At 36.0% G+C, this 16,914-nt stretch overlaps 1 protein-coding gene across 1 annotated transcript; it reads left to right on the top strand.

Annotated features, from left to right (window-relative positions):
* The first annotated feature begins 4,115 nt into the window (after positions 1-4,115).
* On the top strand, positions 4,116-16,358 carry LOC137822777 (synaptotagmin-4). Its single transcript, XM_068627772.2, has 13 exons — positions 4,116-4,425; positions 4,552-4,658; positions 4,749-4,797; positions 4,912-5,032; positions 5,235-5,362; positions 6,034-6,135; positions 6,431-6,505; positions 12,051-12,130; positions 14,113-14,263; positions 14,369-14,599; positions 15,041-15,325; positions 15,593-15,706; positions 15,848-16,358. Exons 1-13 carry the CDS (start codon positions 4,321-4,323, stop codon positions 15,992-15,994), a joined length of 1,695 nt encoding a protein of 564 aa, XP_068483873.1. The 5' UTR covers positions 4,116-4,320; the 3' UTR covers positions 15,995-16,358.
* The last annotated feature ends 556 nt before the right edge of the window (positions 16,359-16,914 follow it).

The following is a 16,914-nucleotide window of genomic DNA, read 5'->3' as shown; positions in this document are numbered from 1 at the left end:
ATTGATATGATAACCATTAAGTATATTTTAAAGTCTATTTAGGCAAAAAAAAATCATAAACATTTATTTATATGAGGAAAAATTAAAATATAAAAAAAATGAAATAAATTTTTCTATAATTAGTTTATCCACAAAATAAAATAAAATATATAAAAACTAAATCAAATTATTTTTATAAACAAGTTTATACATAATAAACTAATTTATTTGGATAAGCTTTTCGAATCTAACTCTGTACATAAGATTTTTTTACTTCTTGTGTTTGTTGTAATTCGATATATATATAATATATTATTTTATTTCGTTGCATATACTCTAGTATAAAAAAATTACTATATACACAAACAAATATGCATGCTATGCTATATACGCGGTGAAAAAATAAAGTGAGAGAGGTTACTGGTAAAATAAAAGAGGGTTACGGTAAAGAAATCCTGCAGCGGGAATGTCGTCGTTATCGCGTGTTGTTGGTGCCGTGAGATTTCCCCCAGCTAATGCCGCTATTCGCATCGCAGCTCTTGCTCGCGCGAGTCCTTCTTCTCTCTTTTCTTCTCTGCTCTTCATTCTTACTACTTCCCTCTGCTAACAACATAATGTACATCATCATCCATTCCACTAATCAATGTACGTCACATATATATTCTCACACACAGTGCGAGTGAGATATACAGAAACAAAACAATGTAATTAAACTAAAACCAATCGATCGATATTAGTAATGCCTATTTTATGCGAAAAAATAAATTCAAAACCTAGCGTATGTTGCAGGTTTTCTATATGAGATGCACAGCATAACAGAAATTAGAAGGCCTGATACTATAAATGTAAAAGAGATAAACAAATTCTGGCCGAAAGTTGAGAGAGAGAGGAGAGAAAATCAGAGTTTACCGTTACGGTGTTATTTGATGAGTGAGAGGATTCTTTAACAGGACGGAGAAGTTGATTCTCGCCGGAAACCTGTCTCCGAAGCTGATGAAGAGAAACGGAATATTCGAGATTCGATTTGGTGAATCTAATAAACTGCCATGGGAGTAGCCTTTCAATGATAATCAGTGATAGAAATAGCAACAGAAATTCGAATAGAAACAACCGCTTCCGGAAAAGCTTCATCTTCTTTACTTGAACTGCTTTTGATTTTCTCCGTGAGTTTGAGTGAATGAGATGAAGTTAAGTGAAGTGACATAGAACCGGTTTGGGTAACAGATAATGTGGAAGGGTAAATATACTCTTTTTTTTATAAGGATAGTGATATATTAACACTTGAATAAACTAATATTTTAATGATATTTAATTTATTTTTTAATTAAAAATATTATTATACTATTATAATGGTTTCTTAAGTGTGTGTATTTTATTTTTTAAGTTAAGGAAATCTTTTCCTTTTGACAACCAACTTTAAATATATTTACTTTACAACTTTTTTTAATATTAAAATAAAAATAATGAATACAAATGAAGCATTAAAATAAAATAATATTTTATATAGTTGTTGGAATATGCATGCGATATGAATATCTGCGTTTCAAACTTTGTTCTGCACAGTGATATTAAATGTGAACGCACGCGGAAGCACAGACGAATTTGACCTTGTGAGGCTATAACTTATTTTTCCCGCCAAAACTAGGGAGGTATTTTTTTAATATTTTTTTCTTTTTTCCACCAAAATAATAAATAAAATTAATAATAATAACAAATAAAAATATTCGTTACAAATAAAATTTATTTACTCTTCACTCTTCTTCTTTCTCTTTTAACCTATTCAAATAATTTTGTTTTTCATACTATTTTTATTTCTTATTTTGCTCCCTAACTTTCTTTTTCCTATAGAAAATTAAATTTTTTTCGGTAAATTTATAATCACTTCCATTATTAATACTACACAGTCGCTACAACACATTTGTATCCATATTTTTTTTTTCTGTTTAACTTTTATGATGATAAAAATTTAATATACATACACAAATAATTTTGAATGAGTCAAAATTGAAAAACAAAAAATAACATGTAAAAAAATGATAATCTTATTTTCTTTTATGGGTTGAGTTTATCTTCTTCAAACTTTTTTTTGTTTCCATTGGTGATTTTGGGATCGGAGAGTACGCTGATGTTCACGTTAAGATAGATAAGTAGATATAAAAGAATGATGGTTTTACCAAAGAATAGAGTTGTTTCAAATGGAGTGGATAGAGTGATTGAAAATTAATATTATTTTATTTGATATGTCAGAATTATGTTATCTTTATTTATGCTATTATCTAAAATTAAGGAAGTAAGGGAAGAGTGAGGAGTTAATTTACATCACATAACATTAATTTAAAAAATTAAAAAATAATTTAAAAAGTTAAAAAATAATTTTATTTTTTAAATAATTCATATGAAATGAAAAAATAGTCAATTATACTAATAAGATGAAATATATTAAATAAGAGTAGAATCGGGAAAAAAAAATGTGTACACCAAAAAACGGTTAGAATGGATAATCTCTTTATATATATAGGTATAGATTTTCTCCTCCTTTTGTTTCTTCCCTTATTAAATTTCTCAATTATCTCTCATTAAATAAATTTTTAATTTATTTAAAATAAGAAAGCACGAAAAACAAGTAAATTATATATTTTTATTTAAATTGTCATAAAAAAAATACTTTAAATTTACAATAATTTTTTTTTACTTTCTTACTTTAAGCAAAGAAAAAATACACAAACATCCACATAGTTTTCATTTCTGTTGATTACTCTTTAATCTATTTTTCATCACAAAATGTAATTACAATTAATATTTTTGTTGTGTGTAGAAGAAAATAATTTTGTTACATACTACCTTAAGTTACTCTTTAGTCAATGATATATCTTATATTTATTGTTTTTATTCATTTCGTTGTTCAATATTTTGTATAAATTTATTTTCAATTCATATTAAGAAGGATCGGTTTGTAGTTATCTATATTTTATATTAAATTATTTTAATATTATATTAAGAAGTGAACTTTAAATTTAATTTAATTTTATAAAATTAGTTTATAAAATAAGATTTACACTCATTTATTTATATATATATATATATATATATATATTTTACCTTTATTAATGTGAAATCTCTTTTAAAAAAAATAGAACATGTCAAATTGTAGTTATTTTTTTCTTCAGATGCATAAGAAAAATATATGCATTATTGTTCTCAAACTAGTTGAAACAACTAATCAATTCTAAAAACAAGCTTTTTAAATCCTATAATTATGTTATTAAAGAAGTGGTTTCTCTGAAAAAACCATCAGCTGATTAGTTTAATTTAATTCATGATCAGTACTCAATTTATAAATATGTACTTTGTAGTTTTGTTCACGAGAAAGTCAATAAATTGCATTAAATACAGTAATTATATTTTTTTATTAGTCTCTTTCAAATATATTTTTTACCCATATTCTTGGTGTTTTCTTTCAATACGATGTGTATTACAGAACTTTATTTCAATTAAAAGTTTTTTATATTGTTGTTTTCTTAAATGTAACTGAATTAGCATTTGGACATTAAAGAGAACAGGACACAGCTTTTTAATGAGTATAATCATTAATCAATCTCACAATCAATATGGTAATTAGTCATCATTTAATAAATTTTATGATTTTTTCTCTCAGATATTTATATCCAGTTAAACCAGTGTATTACAGGCCTATTTTCTTTTTCTAATTTTTTTTCAAATTAATATTTCAAGGAAACAACTTAGACGCGCGTAGTCCTGAATATAAACTTTACCGTACGCATAACTTGGACCGCACATCAGAATATGATGATGATTATTATTGTGCAACTAACGGAATGATTTAGTTACCGTTTGCTTCTTTTAGCATATGAAAGAGACAAGGTTAAAAAACATGATGAGTTATAAAGAAATCGAATAAACAAAGAATAGGACGAAAGCAAAAAGAAAAGAAAATAAAAGAAAAGAACATATTCCTTCTACGTTAATTGGACATTACTCATCATATCAGTTCAGCTGGGGCACATGGATTACTTTCTCAATAATCAATGAATGTTTATTATTATTATTATAATAAAATATATTATAATAACACAAATTTGGTTAATTAATAAGTTAACATATAGTTCTCCTTCATTACCCGCGCCTTAATATAACGTAACTAACTAATAACAATAGACACATTCTTTTTCGCTTTCTCTTTGTAATCACATTGCTCCAAGAAACATGGTCTGAAAAGTGAAAACCATGCTTCAGCTAAACAACATTGGGAATAAAAGCGAAGCAGTTTCATGATTTGCGATTAGCGTTGGCCATAGAGATTAATTAATCTATCTTGCGAAAATGGGATTCTTCAGCGGCATGATCCTCGGTATCGCCATTGGTATCTTATTGATCGTCGCTTTTGCCCGTCACCAGAACGTTCGATCCAAACGTCGCTCCGATTTGGTATATCCGCATTCATTTGATTTTAACCGTTTCCTCCATTCCATTCCATAATAATAATAATACGAATCTTTTTAAGTCGTTTTCAATTGTTCTTGTTGCGGTGTGATTTCCGTGAATCTCTTTTAGGCGAAGACGATAGCAGAGTTTGCGAGAATGACAGTGGAAGATTCCAGAAAACTTTTGCCTCCCAAGTTCTATCCGTCATGGGTGGTCTTCACACGGAGACAGAAGTTGAGTTCATACATCTACACTTTTACTTATTACACGAACGTTCAACATTGTTTATCTTGGTCTTGATCTTAATTTGTTCATTATCTGCAGTTAAATTGGCTTAATACCCAACTCAAGAGGATTTGGCCACATGTTGATGAGGTACTTTACTTTTATTATATTAATTTTCATTTATCAACTTTCTTGTTATATATTCATATTCGTCGAGTGAGTTTATGGCTCTAGACTTCCGATGCAATGTCGAAATGTACATAGGCAGTGTCCGACTTGATAAGAACCAATGTGGAACCAATTCTTGAACAATATAGGCCGGTTGTTTTGTCTTCTCTCAGCTTCTCCACGTTGACCCTTGGCACTGTGGCTCCACAATTTACAGGTTTTATATTATTATTCTACATTTGAAATATGAATGTGGTCATTAATGTTGTGACTTATGGGTGACTTTTGCTTTGTACTTGCAATTGCATGCTCATTACCAATTTGAACAAAGTGACGTGAGCTCGATGGTCTTCACTTTGTTAAATTGTTGATTCTGTTCATCCTTGTAATAGCAAACGTTTACTGCTTGAAATTTCTAGGAGTTACTATTGTTGAAGAGGATAGTGGGCCTGATGGGGTGACTATGGATATTGAGATGCAATGGGATGGTAACCCGAATATCGTTCTTGACATTAAAACCCGAGTTGGTGTAGTACTTCCTGTACAGGTGATACACAAATCATTGCGCACCTATGACATTTTCGCATGCTGATTTTTTTTTATATGTACACACAGACACATTTATATTATATTTTAATATTTGGTAGTCCATATCTGTTTCTTTTTGTTTCCTTTTATTGTCGAGGATAGATACCTCTACGAAGTTGTAAATTTTTTGCACCTGACCTGATTATCCCATCACTCATGGAGTCTGTTTATATCGTCCATGCTAGGTATCAACAACAAATGGATGTGCTGAATAAATTGTCTCATCAGATTATTATCTAAATGTTGTCTCATAAAATATAATTGTGAACTACATTTTTTGGAAAGGAAGATAAAAGAAAATTGTATTTGTATTTTGCAAATTAAAGGAATGCTGTCATCCTAGTTCTGGTGAATATTATCAATTTTCAACTTCATTATTTATATACACAAGTTTGTCCCAACAGGCTTTGAGAAATGTATATTTAAGTCCATGTTATTCTGTTTTCTAATACAGACAGCTTAGGCTTCTATCTGTATCAAGTATTTGCATACTTTTCATGACGAATAAGGTGGACTATGCAACTCAATCTGTTAGTGCCATAATTAATGAGTGCATATATGCCGACACTTACTTTTAAGTTATTCCTTATCATTCTATTCTTTCTCTTTCCTGGCAACTTGTGTATATAGGTAAAAAATATTGGATTCACTGGGGTTTTCAGGTTGATCTTCAAACCACTAGTGAATGAGTTCCCCGGTTTCGGAGCTGTTTGTTTTTCCTTGAAAGAAAAGGTGAGTTACTATGTCTTGTAACACTTGCTTTTACCGGGAAGATTAAAAAAAAGGTTATTTCAAAATTTATCTGGTCCAAGAAATATTTCACCAATTTGAAGGAAGGATAATTGACACGAGATTATATAATAGAATATCCTCTCTTTGATCAAGTAACTGGATGCAAATTCACTTGGGATATATAGCTTTCTTATGTCATTTCTGTGATGTGACTGTGGCTTATTCAAATATGCGTAATCTATTAAATCAACCCATTTCTAAAATTCCTTTCTATTTTTCTTTGTTCTGGCAACAGAAAGATCTTGATTTCACTCTGAAAGTTATTGGTGGTGATTTATCAGCTTTACCGGGGATATCTGATGCTATAGAGGTACAGAGCATTCCATGTTTATGGTATTTCTGTCATTCCTTTGATTTTTGTTATGTTAGTTTGCCGATGGTACATTACAAAACAAGTGATGTATCTCTAGTCTTCAAGTGTTTGATTCTCCTAGTTGTGCAATAAAATAATAATTAGACATTATAGTTTTAATTTTGTTTCGTGTAATAATCTCAATAATTTATAAATCTTTTTGCGGTTTCACCAATTTCAATCTTTACAGTTACTTTATCAATAACATATAATATTAACGTTAGTTTTACAATATCATCCCATCACGAATGATTAAGTACAGTAAGTAGTTTACTAACTTTTACAATAATATTCCGGTATACGTAAGATTGAGGTGAGCGAGTCTCTAAAGGAAGGTGTATTTTAGAAGATTAAATTCACTTAAAAATGTTTATCAGTAAAAAAATTATAATAGAAGTAAATATATGTTTAACAAAATTAATTATAATCAAAATTATTAGTTTTTAATATTTATTATTGTACTTTAGTCTATGAACTGTATTCTATTCCATTTAGAGTTGCGAAATCAATTATGAAGTGAATTCTATTTTCATAATTATCTAAATTTATATTAGTTTTAATAGATTTATTTCATATCCAAATCCATATTTTTGGATTTTAAATCTAATCCATTTAATTGGATATTGATTATATATACATTAGATATATTTTTAGATTATCCAAATTGTATTTTGGGTTGGATTTTGACTTGGTCTAATCTAAGTTGAGCAAAGTCAGCCCAAGTCCACGTCGAGACGAGTCGTCCGGGCCAAAGTCGAGCCAAGTCGTTTCAAGCCAAAGTCGAGCCGGGTCAACCCTCGGCCAAGTCGAGCTTAGTGGCCGATTGAGTCGACCCGAGTCGGTCGGAGTCGATATCGAGCCGAGTTGGCCCAGGCCAATGTCTAGTTGAGTCAGTCTAGGCCCGTGTCAAGCTAAGTCTTTCGAGTCAGATATCTAGTCGACCAGGCCCGGGCCAATACCAAAAAACTGGGTCAGGGCTAATGTCGAGTTGACCGGGCCAGGTCGATGTCGAGTCGAGCAAGTTTGGGCCGATGTCGAGTAGAGCAGTCCCGGATCGATGTCAAGCCAAGCAAGCACGGGTCAATGTAGAGCCGAGCGGGCTCGGGCCGATGTTGAGTCGTCCGGGCCCGGGTCGATGTTAAGTTGAGCGGGCCAAGGCCAATATTGAGTCAAGTAGGTCCAGGCCGATGTCGAGCTGAGCGGGCCCGGACCGATGTTGAGCCGACCGGGCCCGGGCCGATATCAAGCCGACCAGGCCCAGCCCGATGTCAATCCGACCAGGCCTGAGCCGAAGTCGAGTTGTTCGGGCTTTGACCGATGTCGAGTCGTCCGGACCCGATCCAATATTGAGTTGTCTGGGTCCAGGCCAATGTCGAGTCATTCGAGCCCGGACCCGGGCCAATGTCGAGTCTTTCGGGCCCAGGCCAATGTCGAGCAGTCTGGGCCCGAGTCGGTGTCGAGCTAAGTGGGCTTTAACTGACATTGAGTCGAGCGGGCAAGGGTCGATATCGAGCCAACCGGGTCCAGGAGCGGTCCCGGGCCGATGTCGAGTCGTCCGAGCCCGGACCGATGTTGAGCTGAGCGAGCCAAGGCTGATATTGTGCTAAGCGAGCTCGGGCCGATGTTGAGCCGATCGAATCTGAGCTGATGTCGAGCCAAGCGGTCCAGAGCCGTCCAGGAGCGGTCCCGGGCCGATGTTGAGCCGTCCAAGCCTCGGCCGATGTCAAGCCGTCTAGGTGTGGACTGATGTCGACATGTTCGGGCTCGGGCCGATTTTGAGCCATCCTTTCTCGGGTCGATGTCGAGCCATTCGGGCTTGGGTCGAAGTCGAGCCGTTCGGACCTGGACCAATGTCAAGTTGTCCAGGCTTGGATCGATGTCGAGATGTTCGGGCCCGAGCCGATGTCGAGTCGTTCGGGCCCAGGCCGATGTTTAGCGTTTGGGCCTGGGACGATGTCCAGCCATTCAGGCCTGGACTGATGTCTTGATGTCCAGGCTTTGGCCGATGTCGAGCCGTTCAGGCCTGGGCCGATGTCAAGCCGTCCAAGCTTGGACCGATGTCGAGCTGAGTCTTTCGAGTTCGATATCGAGTCAACCAGGCCCGGGCCGATACCAAAAAATCGGGTCAGGGCGGGCTGATGTCCAGCCGAGCGGGCCTGCGCCGATGTCGAGTCGAGCAGTCCCGGATCGTTGATGAACCAAGCAAGCACGGGCCAATGTAGGGTCGAGCAGGCTCGGGCCGATGTCGAGTCGTCTAGGCCCGAGTCGATGTCGAGTTGAGCGGGTCAAGACTGATATTGAGTCGAGTAGGCCCGAGCCGATGTCGAGCTGAGCGGGCCCGAACCGATATCGAGTCGATCGGTTGTGGGTCGATATCAAGCTGACCGGGCCGTGAAACACATATTGATGTGGTGTAGTTATTTGGTTGTAGTTGTCTTACGTGTGCTTTTCAGATGAGGTCCAGTGGGAATCACGTGATAACCCAAAGTACCTTAACTATTCCTTGAGAAGTTGAAGGTTTGCATGGACCAAGCCCAACTCCATGCTGCCTCATGCGCTGTGAGGTCTGCCTTGAGTCCTCTAAACAAGGACGCAATGCTGGCGAGGTGTCAATGCCAATTGGTAGGTGAGATATGGCTGGTGTGAAGATCTTCTGTATGTGCAGGCTGGATGCTTTAGCTATACCATAGTAGGTCTACAGATGAAGAACCCGTTTGCAAGAGCTCTTAGGTTCATTATGGTGGGTTGCGGTTCTGTCTCTACTGGAAGACGTGGATGTCCCATCGCAGGTATGACTTCTGATATGCTGGTGGAATTGAAGGACTGTTGTGTGGAAGGAATTAGTAGGTGTAATATTCATTGTCAAGATGTCAAGGTTAAGTGCAAGAAGACAAAGGCCTTACATAGTTGTCGTTGTATGGTGCCAAGGTAACGGGTCTGCTTGGTAGGCACTAATCGGTGTTGTGAAGGGGAGTCCTATTGCAGATTTTCAATTGCAGATTTACTATAGCAGATTTATTTTAGCTTTTTAATATGCTGGTTTGGAAAAATTGGTTGAGGGGATCCACGTTGTTGTTGACAACACGTAGATGGATTTTAAAGGTGGCCCATCAAAGAGTTATGCAGGAAAACGTAACCCAAGGGAAGAGATGTGGGACGCTATCAGTGGTTCGGCTGGTGGATTTGGCAGTCCTTGGCCAAATCACAGCAGTTGATATCCAAAGCCAAATCAAGGCTTGCATCAATCATAGAATGTTTGGATGTTTGATGCAGCCAATGAGGTGTTGCTACCAATCTGGTTTAGGCTCGCTATGGTTGGAAAATATATGAAGGTATAGAATTACAACAAATAAGTGTATGGTGCAGTGTCTTTGTTGGACGCATGGTTTGTGTTGTGCTAGTTGAATGTTAGGATTAGCTGGTTTTGGCCTCTAGGTTCTGGTACCTCATCTCGATGCATTTTGTTTATGGTCCCCAGTTGGAAGTTTGTTAGAAGGGAAGAGGGTCCGGTTTAGATTTTGGTAGGCCTCTTTCCTGATAATTGTATACGGGTTGGGATACCCCTGAAGTATCCCCTCTTTTTTATTTAATTTCATTCTTTGCTGATAAAAATAAATAAATAAATAAAATCAAGCTGACCAGGTCCAGCCCGATGTCAAGCCGAACGGGCCTAAGCCGATGTCGAGTCGTTTAGGCTTTGGCCGATATCGAGTCGTCCGGGCATGGGTCGAAGCCGATATTGAGTTGTCCGGGCTCGGTCCAATGTTGAGTCGTCCGGGTCCAGACCAATGCCGAGTCGTTTGGACCCAGGCCAATGTCGTGCAGTTTGGGCCCAAGTCGGTGTCGAGCTTAGTGGCTTGGTTGACATTGAGTCGAGCGGGCCAGGGCCGATGTTGAGCCAACTAGGCCCCGGAGCGGTCCCGAGCCGATGTCGAGTCGTCCGAGCCCGGACCGATATTGAGTTGAGCAAGCCAAGGCCGATATTGAGCCAAATGAGCCCGGGTCGATGTTGAGTCGAGCGATCCTGAGCCGATGTCAAGCCAAGTGATCCAGAGCCGATGTCGAGTCATCCAGGCCTGGGCCGATTTCAAGCTGTCCAAGCCCAAGCTGATGTCGAGTCGTCCGGGCCCCGACCGATGTCAAGCCGTCCAAGTCTGGACCGATGTCGAGATGTCTGGGTCCCGACTGATGTTGAGCCATTCGGGCCCGGGCTGTTGTCTAGCCGTTCGGGCCTGGGTCGATGTCAATTCGTCCAGGCCTGGATCGATGTCGAGATGTCCGGGCCCAGGCCGATGTTGAGTCGTCCGGGCCTCGGCCGTTGTCAAGTCGTTCAGGTTTGGACCGATGTCGAGATGTTCGGGCCTCGACCGATGTTTATCCATCCGAGCCCGGGTCGTTGTCGAGTCGTTCGGGCCTGGGTCGATGTGAAGTCGTCCATGCCTGGATCGATGTTGAGATGTCCGGGCCCGGGCTGATGTTGAGTCGTCCGAGCCTAGGCTGATGTTGAGCCGTTCGGGCCTGGGCCGATGTCAAGTCGGTCAGGCCTGGATCGATGTCTTGATGACCGGGCTCTGGCCGATGTCGAGCCGTCCGGGCCCAGGCCGATGTCGAGCCGTCCAGGCCCAGGCAGATGTCAAGCCAATCGGGCCCGGGACCGCTCCCGGGCAGATGTCGAGTTGTCCGACCTCGGACCGATGTTAAGCTGAACGAGCCAAGGCCGATATTGAGCCAAGCAAGCCCGGACCGATGTTGAGCCGAGCGATCCTGAGCCGATTTCGAGCTAAGCGGTCCAGAGGCGATGTCGAGCCGTCCGGGCCCTGGTTGATGTTGAGTCGTCCGGACCAAGTTCGATGTTGAGTCGTCTGATCCTGGGTCGATGTTGAGTCGTCCGGGCCTGGGCCGATGTCAAGTCGTCCAGATCTGAACCGATATCGAGATGTCCGGGCCCCGGTCGATGTTGAGCCATCCTGTCCCGGACCGATGTCAAGTTGTTCAATCCTGGGCCGATGTCAAGTTGTTCGGTCCTGGGCCGATATCAAGCCGTCCAGGCCTAGATCGGTCGAGTCGAACAGTCCCAGACAAATATTGAGCTGAGCGGTCCCAGACTGATGTTGAGTCGAGTCGATGTTGAGTCGTCCGGATCCGAACCGATGTGGAGCTGAGTTGGTATGCGTCCAAGTTGAGTCGACTTAGACCCAATTGAAGCAAAGTTAACATATGTTCAAAGTAAATTTAATATAACAAAATAGATTTGATTTAATTAACAAAATAGATTTAATTTAGATTTAAACTTTAAATAAATTTAAAAAAATTCAAATAAATTTGATCTAATTAAAATAGATATAGATTTTAAATTTATTCCATTTGTTTGGATTTGAATCGGCGAGGATGCATAATCATATAATGACTTACAACAGTTAGGCTTTATAATCAATTCCCATTTCATTGTCTATATTCATTCAGCACTCTAACTTGGTAATAAACTCTGCTGTTATTTATTAAGGAAACAATTAAAGATGCGATTGAAGACTCTGTAAGTTGGCCTGTACGCCAAGTTATACCCATTTTACCGGGGGATTACAGGTATGCATTTCATTCTCCCTTTCTTCCAAAAGTAGATTTTTTTTTTCTTATTAGCTAAAAAATAAAAAAAATGATATGTTGACAAATATCTGTCTACTTTTAAGAATAATATGATTAATAAAACGACAAATTTATAATAAAAAAGAAAAAAAAATACGTATTAGATAATTGTATAAATTTATAGGGTTGTGAAATCAATATTAATTATATAAGGATACGAGTGTAAAAGTGATTTAATTCGACTTAGTTAACTCACGGGTTGAATTAAAAATAGTCAATTTAACTTGATTTTCTTTGTGGTAAACAAATTTTATTATAACTCGACTCAGTCTATCACGAGTTAATGATGAATTGATTCATTTAAGTATATTTTACTCTTTTTATTTCATATATTTATTATAGTACAATCAAAGCATATTGACTTGTCTCATATGATAATAATACAATTAGGATATTCACATATTTCTCTAAATATTAACTATAATTAGATAATGATATTACAAAGATAATAAGTAAATGTTGATTAAAAAAAAGAAAAAAGATAATAAGTAAAAATTAAAGTGGTAACTTATATAATTAGACAAACAAATAAATAGAGCATCAAAATCATTCAAAATACTATTGAACAATATTTGTGTTAAAAAAATCAAGGTTGTTGGTGATGGATTACGAGTCATTTAATATACATGTTAAGTAAGTTATATTCAATTTGACCAATATTTAAAAATTATATTTTTTTTAATCTAACCAAGTTCAAAAACTCGTGATAAACCAAGTTGAGTCACAAATTTAAATCCATTTTGACACCTCTATATAAAGATAATAGTTACATGAAACTTATACAAAAGTTGCAAAAATTTATAAGAATGTGCAATTCTACTTCATTTGTCTGTTGAAGAGTTTGAGATTATACAGTACTAGAAAGAAATGTAAAAGCTAAACTATCTCTATTAAAATAAGATAAAGCATAAAAATTTATTGGGTCTATTATCTACCATTCCTATAAACTTAAGATGCATCAATAGAAGCATTGAGAAGAATCAAGAATAATGAGATCTTGTGAATAAGTCAACATCATAGAGGTAGAGACAAATGGTGAGATAATGGTCCGTTGGATGTAGTGTTGCTTAGTCACATTCAATCTCAATATACTCAAGATTAAATTATGAAGGATTTGAATAACACTCTTATTATCACAATATTACATAAGAGATGCAGAAAAAGAAACATCAATAATGTTGTGTAGCTACGTCAATCAAACAAATCTATAGTTGTGAAAGCATGACACAATCAATTTTTTTAGCAAATTGAGAAACAACAACTAGGTCCTTACTCTTCTAAAAAAAATAAGAGAATCTCTAAAAGTAAAAAAAAAACATGTGGTGTAGTCTTACTATTAGTGCAATCACCTCCCCCAATTAACATGGGAATAGGCCAAGTTCAGCGAAGTGGATGAAGAAAAAAAATACTCCTAAATTGTTTGTCCTAAACATTATGAATAAACTAATCAAAAGGTGAAACAAAAACTAATACCCTATAAAAAAAATGGCAAAGACGTGAATTTGGGAAGCTTGCAACCACGACAATAAAAAATATCAACTCAAAACAAATAACAATCACCATTTTATTGAAGCTGCCTAGTGAAAAATCTAAAAGACACTATTTTTTTTCTCTGTGATGATTGCTCCTCTTACCCATTTTTTTTCTTTAAATCAATTCTTGAAGCCAAACTTGCTTTTGATAATACGTTAAGAATGCAAATGCAATATATAAGAGGAAGAATAAAGAAAAATAGTGCTAGGCACTTATTCTCTAAGGGCTATAAGAAATATTGAATCAGTGATGTAACCCAACAGATTGAGAGTTAGCGAAAGTTTAGAAAGTAAATGGATTCATCACCTGCAACATGAGTGTGTGTGTTTGATAATATTTGAATATCCTATTTTTGATTTGAGTGCGTGTGATTTTTCTTCCTCTTCCAGTAATCTAGAGTTGAAACCGGTTGGAATACTAGAAGTAAAACTAGTTCAAGCAAAGAGCTTAACAAATAAAGATTTGATTGGGAAATCCGATCCTTATGCTGTCCTTTTTGTACGCCCACTTCGTGACAGAACCAAAACCAGTAAAGTAATGGTAAGACAACTTTTTTTTCCAATGGAAGCTTCATTTACATTCTTCTATTATTTATTTAATTATTATTGTGTGTAACTGTATAATCCAAATGCGGGGCGTGTTCAGAACAACCAGTTGAATCCAGTATGGAATGAACACTTTGAATTCACTATTGAAGATGCGGCATCGCAGCACTTGACCATAAGAGTTTTCGATGATGAAGGCATTCAAGCTTCTGAACTTATTGGCTGTGCCCAAACTTCACTGAAGGACCTCGAACCTGGTAAAGTCAAGGATGTGTGGCTTAAGCTGGTTAAGGATTTGGAGGTCCATAGAGATAACAAATATAGGGGTGAGGTAAGATCGTATATTCTTTTGCGTCTTCTTAACATTCATCTAGCATTCTATCTAACTGATCAATGCCGATAGCAATTTTGTAAGTACTTGGCATGCCAACCAAAGTGTTTTCAAGTTTATTAATTTATAGACACTCCCTATACTGTAGGCATCGAATCTGGCCTTTTCTTCAATACTTGCAGTTTGTGTTTTCTTGTCTTATACTCCATTTGTGCAGTTTCTAAAAATCAAATTCACTATATCTCAGGTTTAATTTTTTTTTTTTTTCAAATTAATTATTCTCTATATCTCGATCAAATAACATATTTATAAAGAAAAGTACGGTTATTTCGATAAATTAGTCTGGGACTAATATACGGGGAGCCAAATTCGTATTACGTGAGTTCATAAATCTTCTTGAGCTTCTTGTTATTTTCACATATAAATATATACACTGTGTAGGTGCACTTGGAGCTCTTGTTCTGCCCATTTGGAGTCGAAAGCGCCATTAAGAACCCTTTTGACCCTGATTTCTCATTAACCTCGTTCGAGAAGACCCTCAAGAGTGGTGAAGCAGAGGGCGAGGATCATACTGTGTCACGTAGGAAAAGCAACGTGATTGTAAGAGGGGTTCTATCCGTGACGGTGATTTCAGCTGAAGACTTACCAGTGGTGGACTTAATGGGCAAGGCTGATCCATTTGTTGTCCTTAGTTTGAAAAAAACAGAAAAAAAACTCAAGACCAGAGTAAGATTTTGGACATTCTTTACAGGATCCTTTTGCTCTATAAGAGTTTCTTTACTTCATTTTAATTAGGTAAAGAACGAGATAAATTCAAATGATTAAATAGATTAGAAACGTGAGATAGTTTAATTCAAATGCATATTAGTTTAAAAAAAGTATCAGAATTTTTTTTTGAATGTACTTGCCGGAAACAGAAAAAATCCATCCCCAAAATTCACAGGCTGATTTCTATATACTAGTAAGATTGAATAATCTTTCTTGTATTCTCAGGTTGTAAATGAATCCCTAAACCCAGTTTGGAATCAAACATTTGATTTTGTTGTGGAGGATGGCTTACATGAAATGTTAATTCTGGAAGTCTACGATCATGATACGTTTGGCAAGGTGATACTTCATGAATTTTTTGTTCGTGAGTACGTGGTTTTATAAATTGAGCAATCATTGCTTAAATGAAAAAGCTAAGAAAAAAAAGTGTCTGCATTACTGCTTGTTTATATTTTGATATTGTCATGTGACCTATTTCAGGAAAAAATTGGAAGAGTGATCTTAACACTGACTAAGGTCATCTTAGAAGGAGAATACAATGAAACTTATCCTCTGGATGGAGCTAAATCCGGAAACATTTCTTTATATTTGAAGTGGACTCCGCAGCATAAATTCCGGGATACTTAGAGGCCTATTTTACGTATTTATTTTAGTTCATATTTTTAATGTATTATTATTATTATTGTTTTTGATCATTTAGATTGGCAAACCCTTTCAGTTTTTGGTTGATCACCGAGGAAGCCTCCTACAATTACAAGAGAAAATGAGAATGGTATCTACAAAGCAAGTATTACATTTCTGTGTAAATATAGGCTGTTTATATCATATCACACTAAGTTCATTCTCTTAAAGTCTTTTATTTTGGGGAAAGGAGATTTTATATTATTATGAATTTCGAGTGTATAAAGTGTGGTTGAAATATTTATCTCCGTTTATGTAAAGATTAGAATATTTTTTATCGTGGCTAAGACGCATTTTAGATTTTGATTTTGACAACAGCATGCTTTAATGTATTCTGATAGTTAGATGGAAATTTAACTGTACAATAATTGTTCCATCTATCTATTTACTAGTATATTCAGGATGCAGGGCTTGAATTTTTAAATGATTTTTATATAATAATATTTTTTTAAATAATATTTTATAAAATTGTATATTAAAAAGTGAAATCTGTATTTATAATTTGGTGAATTATAAAGATAATATATATATATATATATATTTATTTATCTAATAAGAGGAAAACGTGTTACTATATTCAAATATATAAAAAAAAGTAAACTTAAATATTATCATCAACACAATCTACCTCATTAAATAAAAAATATATTAGTATTAAATTTCATCTACATTCTTATGAGAAAAAAATCAGGAGCCAAGGGCCGAAGTCATGCAGATATCCCTTCCTTCTTGCCAAAATTATCTCATTTTAATAACAAAACGATATTCTTTTGTGTCTTTCCTTTTTCACGATAAGCTAGAATTTAATGAATAGGTAAAATATGTAAAGACAAAAAATAGTAATAAATTTAGAAAATAATAATAAA

This window comes from Phaseolus vulgaris, chromosome 9 (genome assembly GCF_051622355.1).
Source record: "Phaseolus vulgaris cultivar YP4 chromosome 9, ASM5162235v1, whole genome shotgun sequence".
NCBI lineage: Eukaryota > Viridiplantae > Streptophyta > Magnoliopsida > Fabales > Fabaceae > Phaseolus > Phaseolus vulgaris.
Note: the sequence above shows the minus strand (reverse complement) of the source record. Positions and strands in the feature narration are given on the sequence as shown.

Coding starts and splice junctions, on each gene's coding strand:
- LOC137822777 (XM_068627772.2), top strand. CDS start 4,321: ATGGGATTCTTCAGCGGCATGATCCTCGGTATCGCCATTGGTATCTTA. Junction 5,363..6,033: donor GTGTAGTACTTCCTGTACAG/GTGATACACAAA, acceptor TTGTGTATATAG/GTAAAAAATATTGGATTCAC. Junction 6,136..6,430: donor GTTTTTCCTTGAAAGAAAAG/GTGAGTTACTAT, acceptor TTCTGGCAACAG/AAAGATCTTGATTTCACTCT.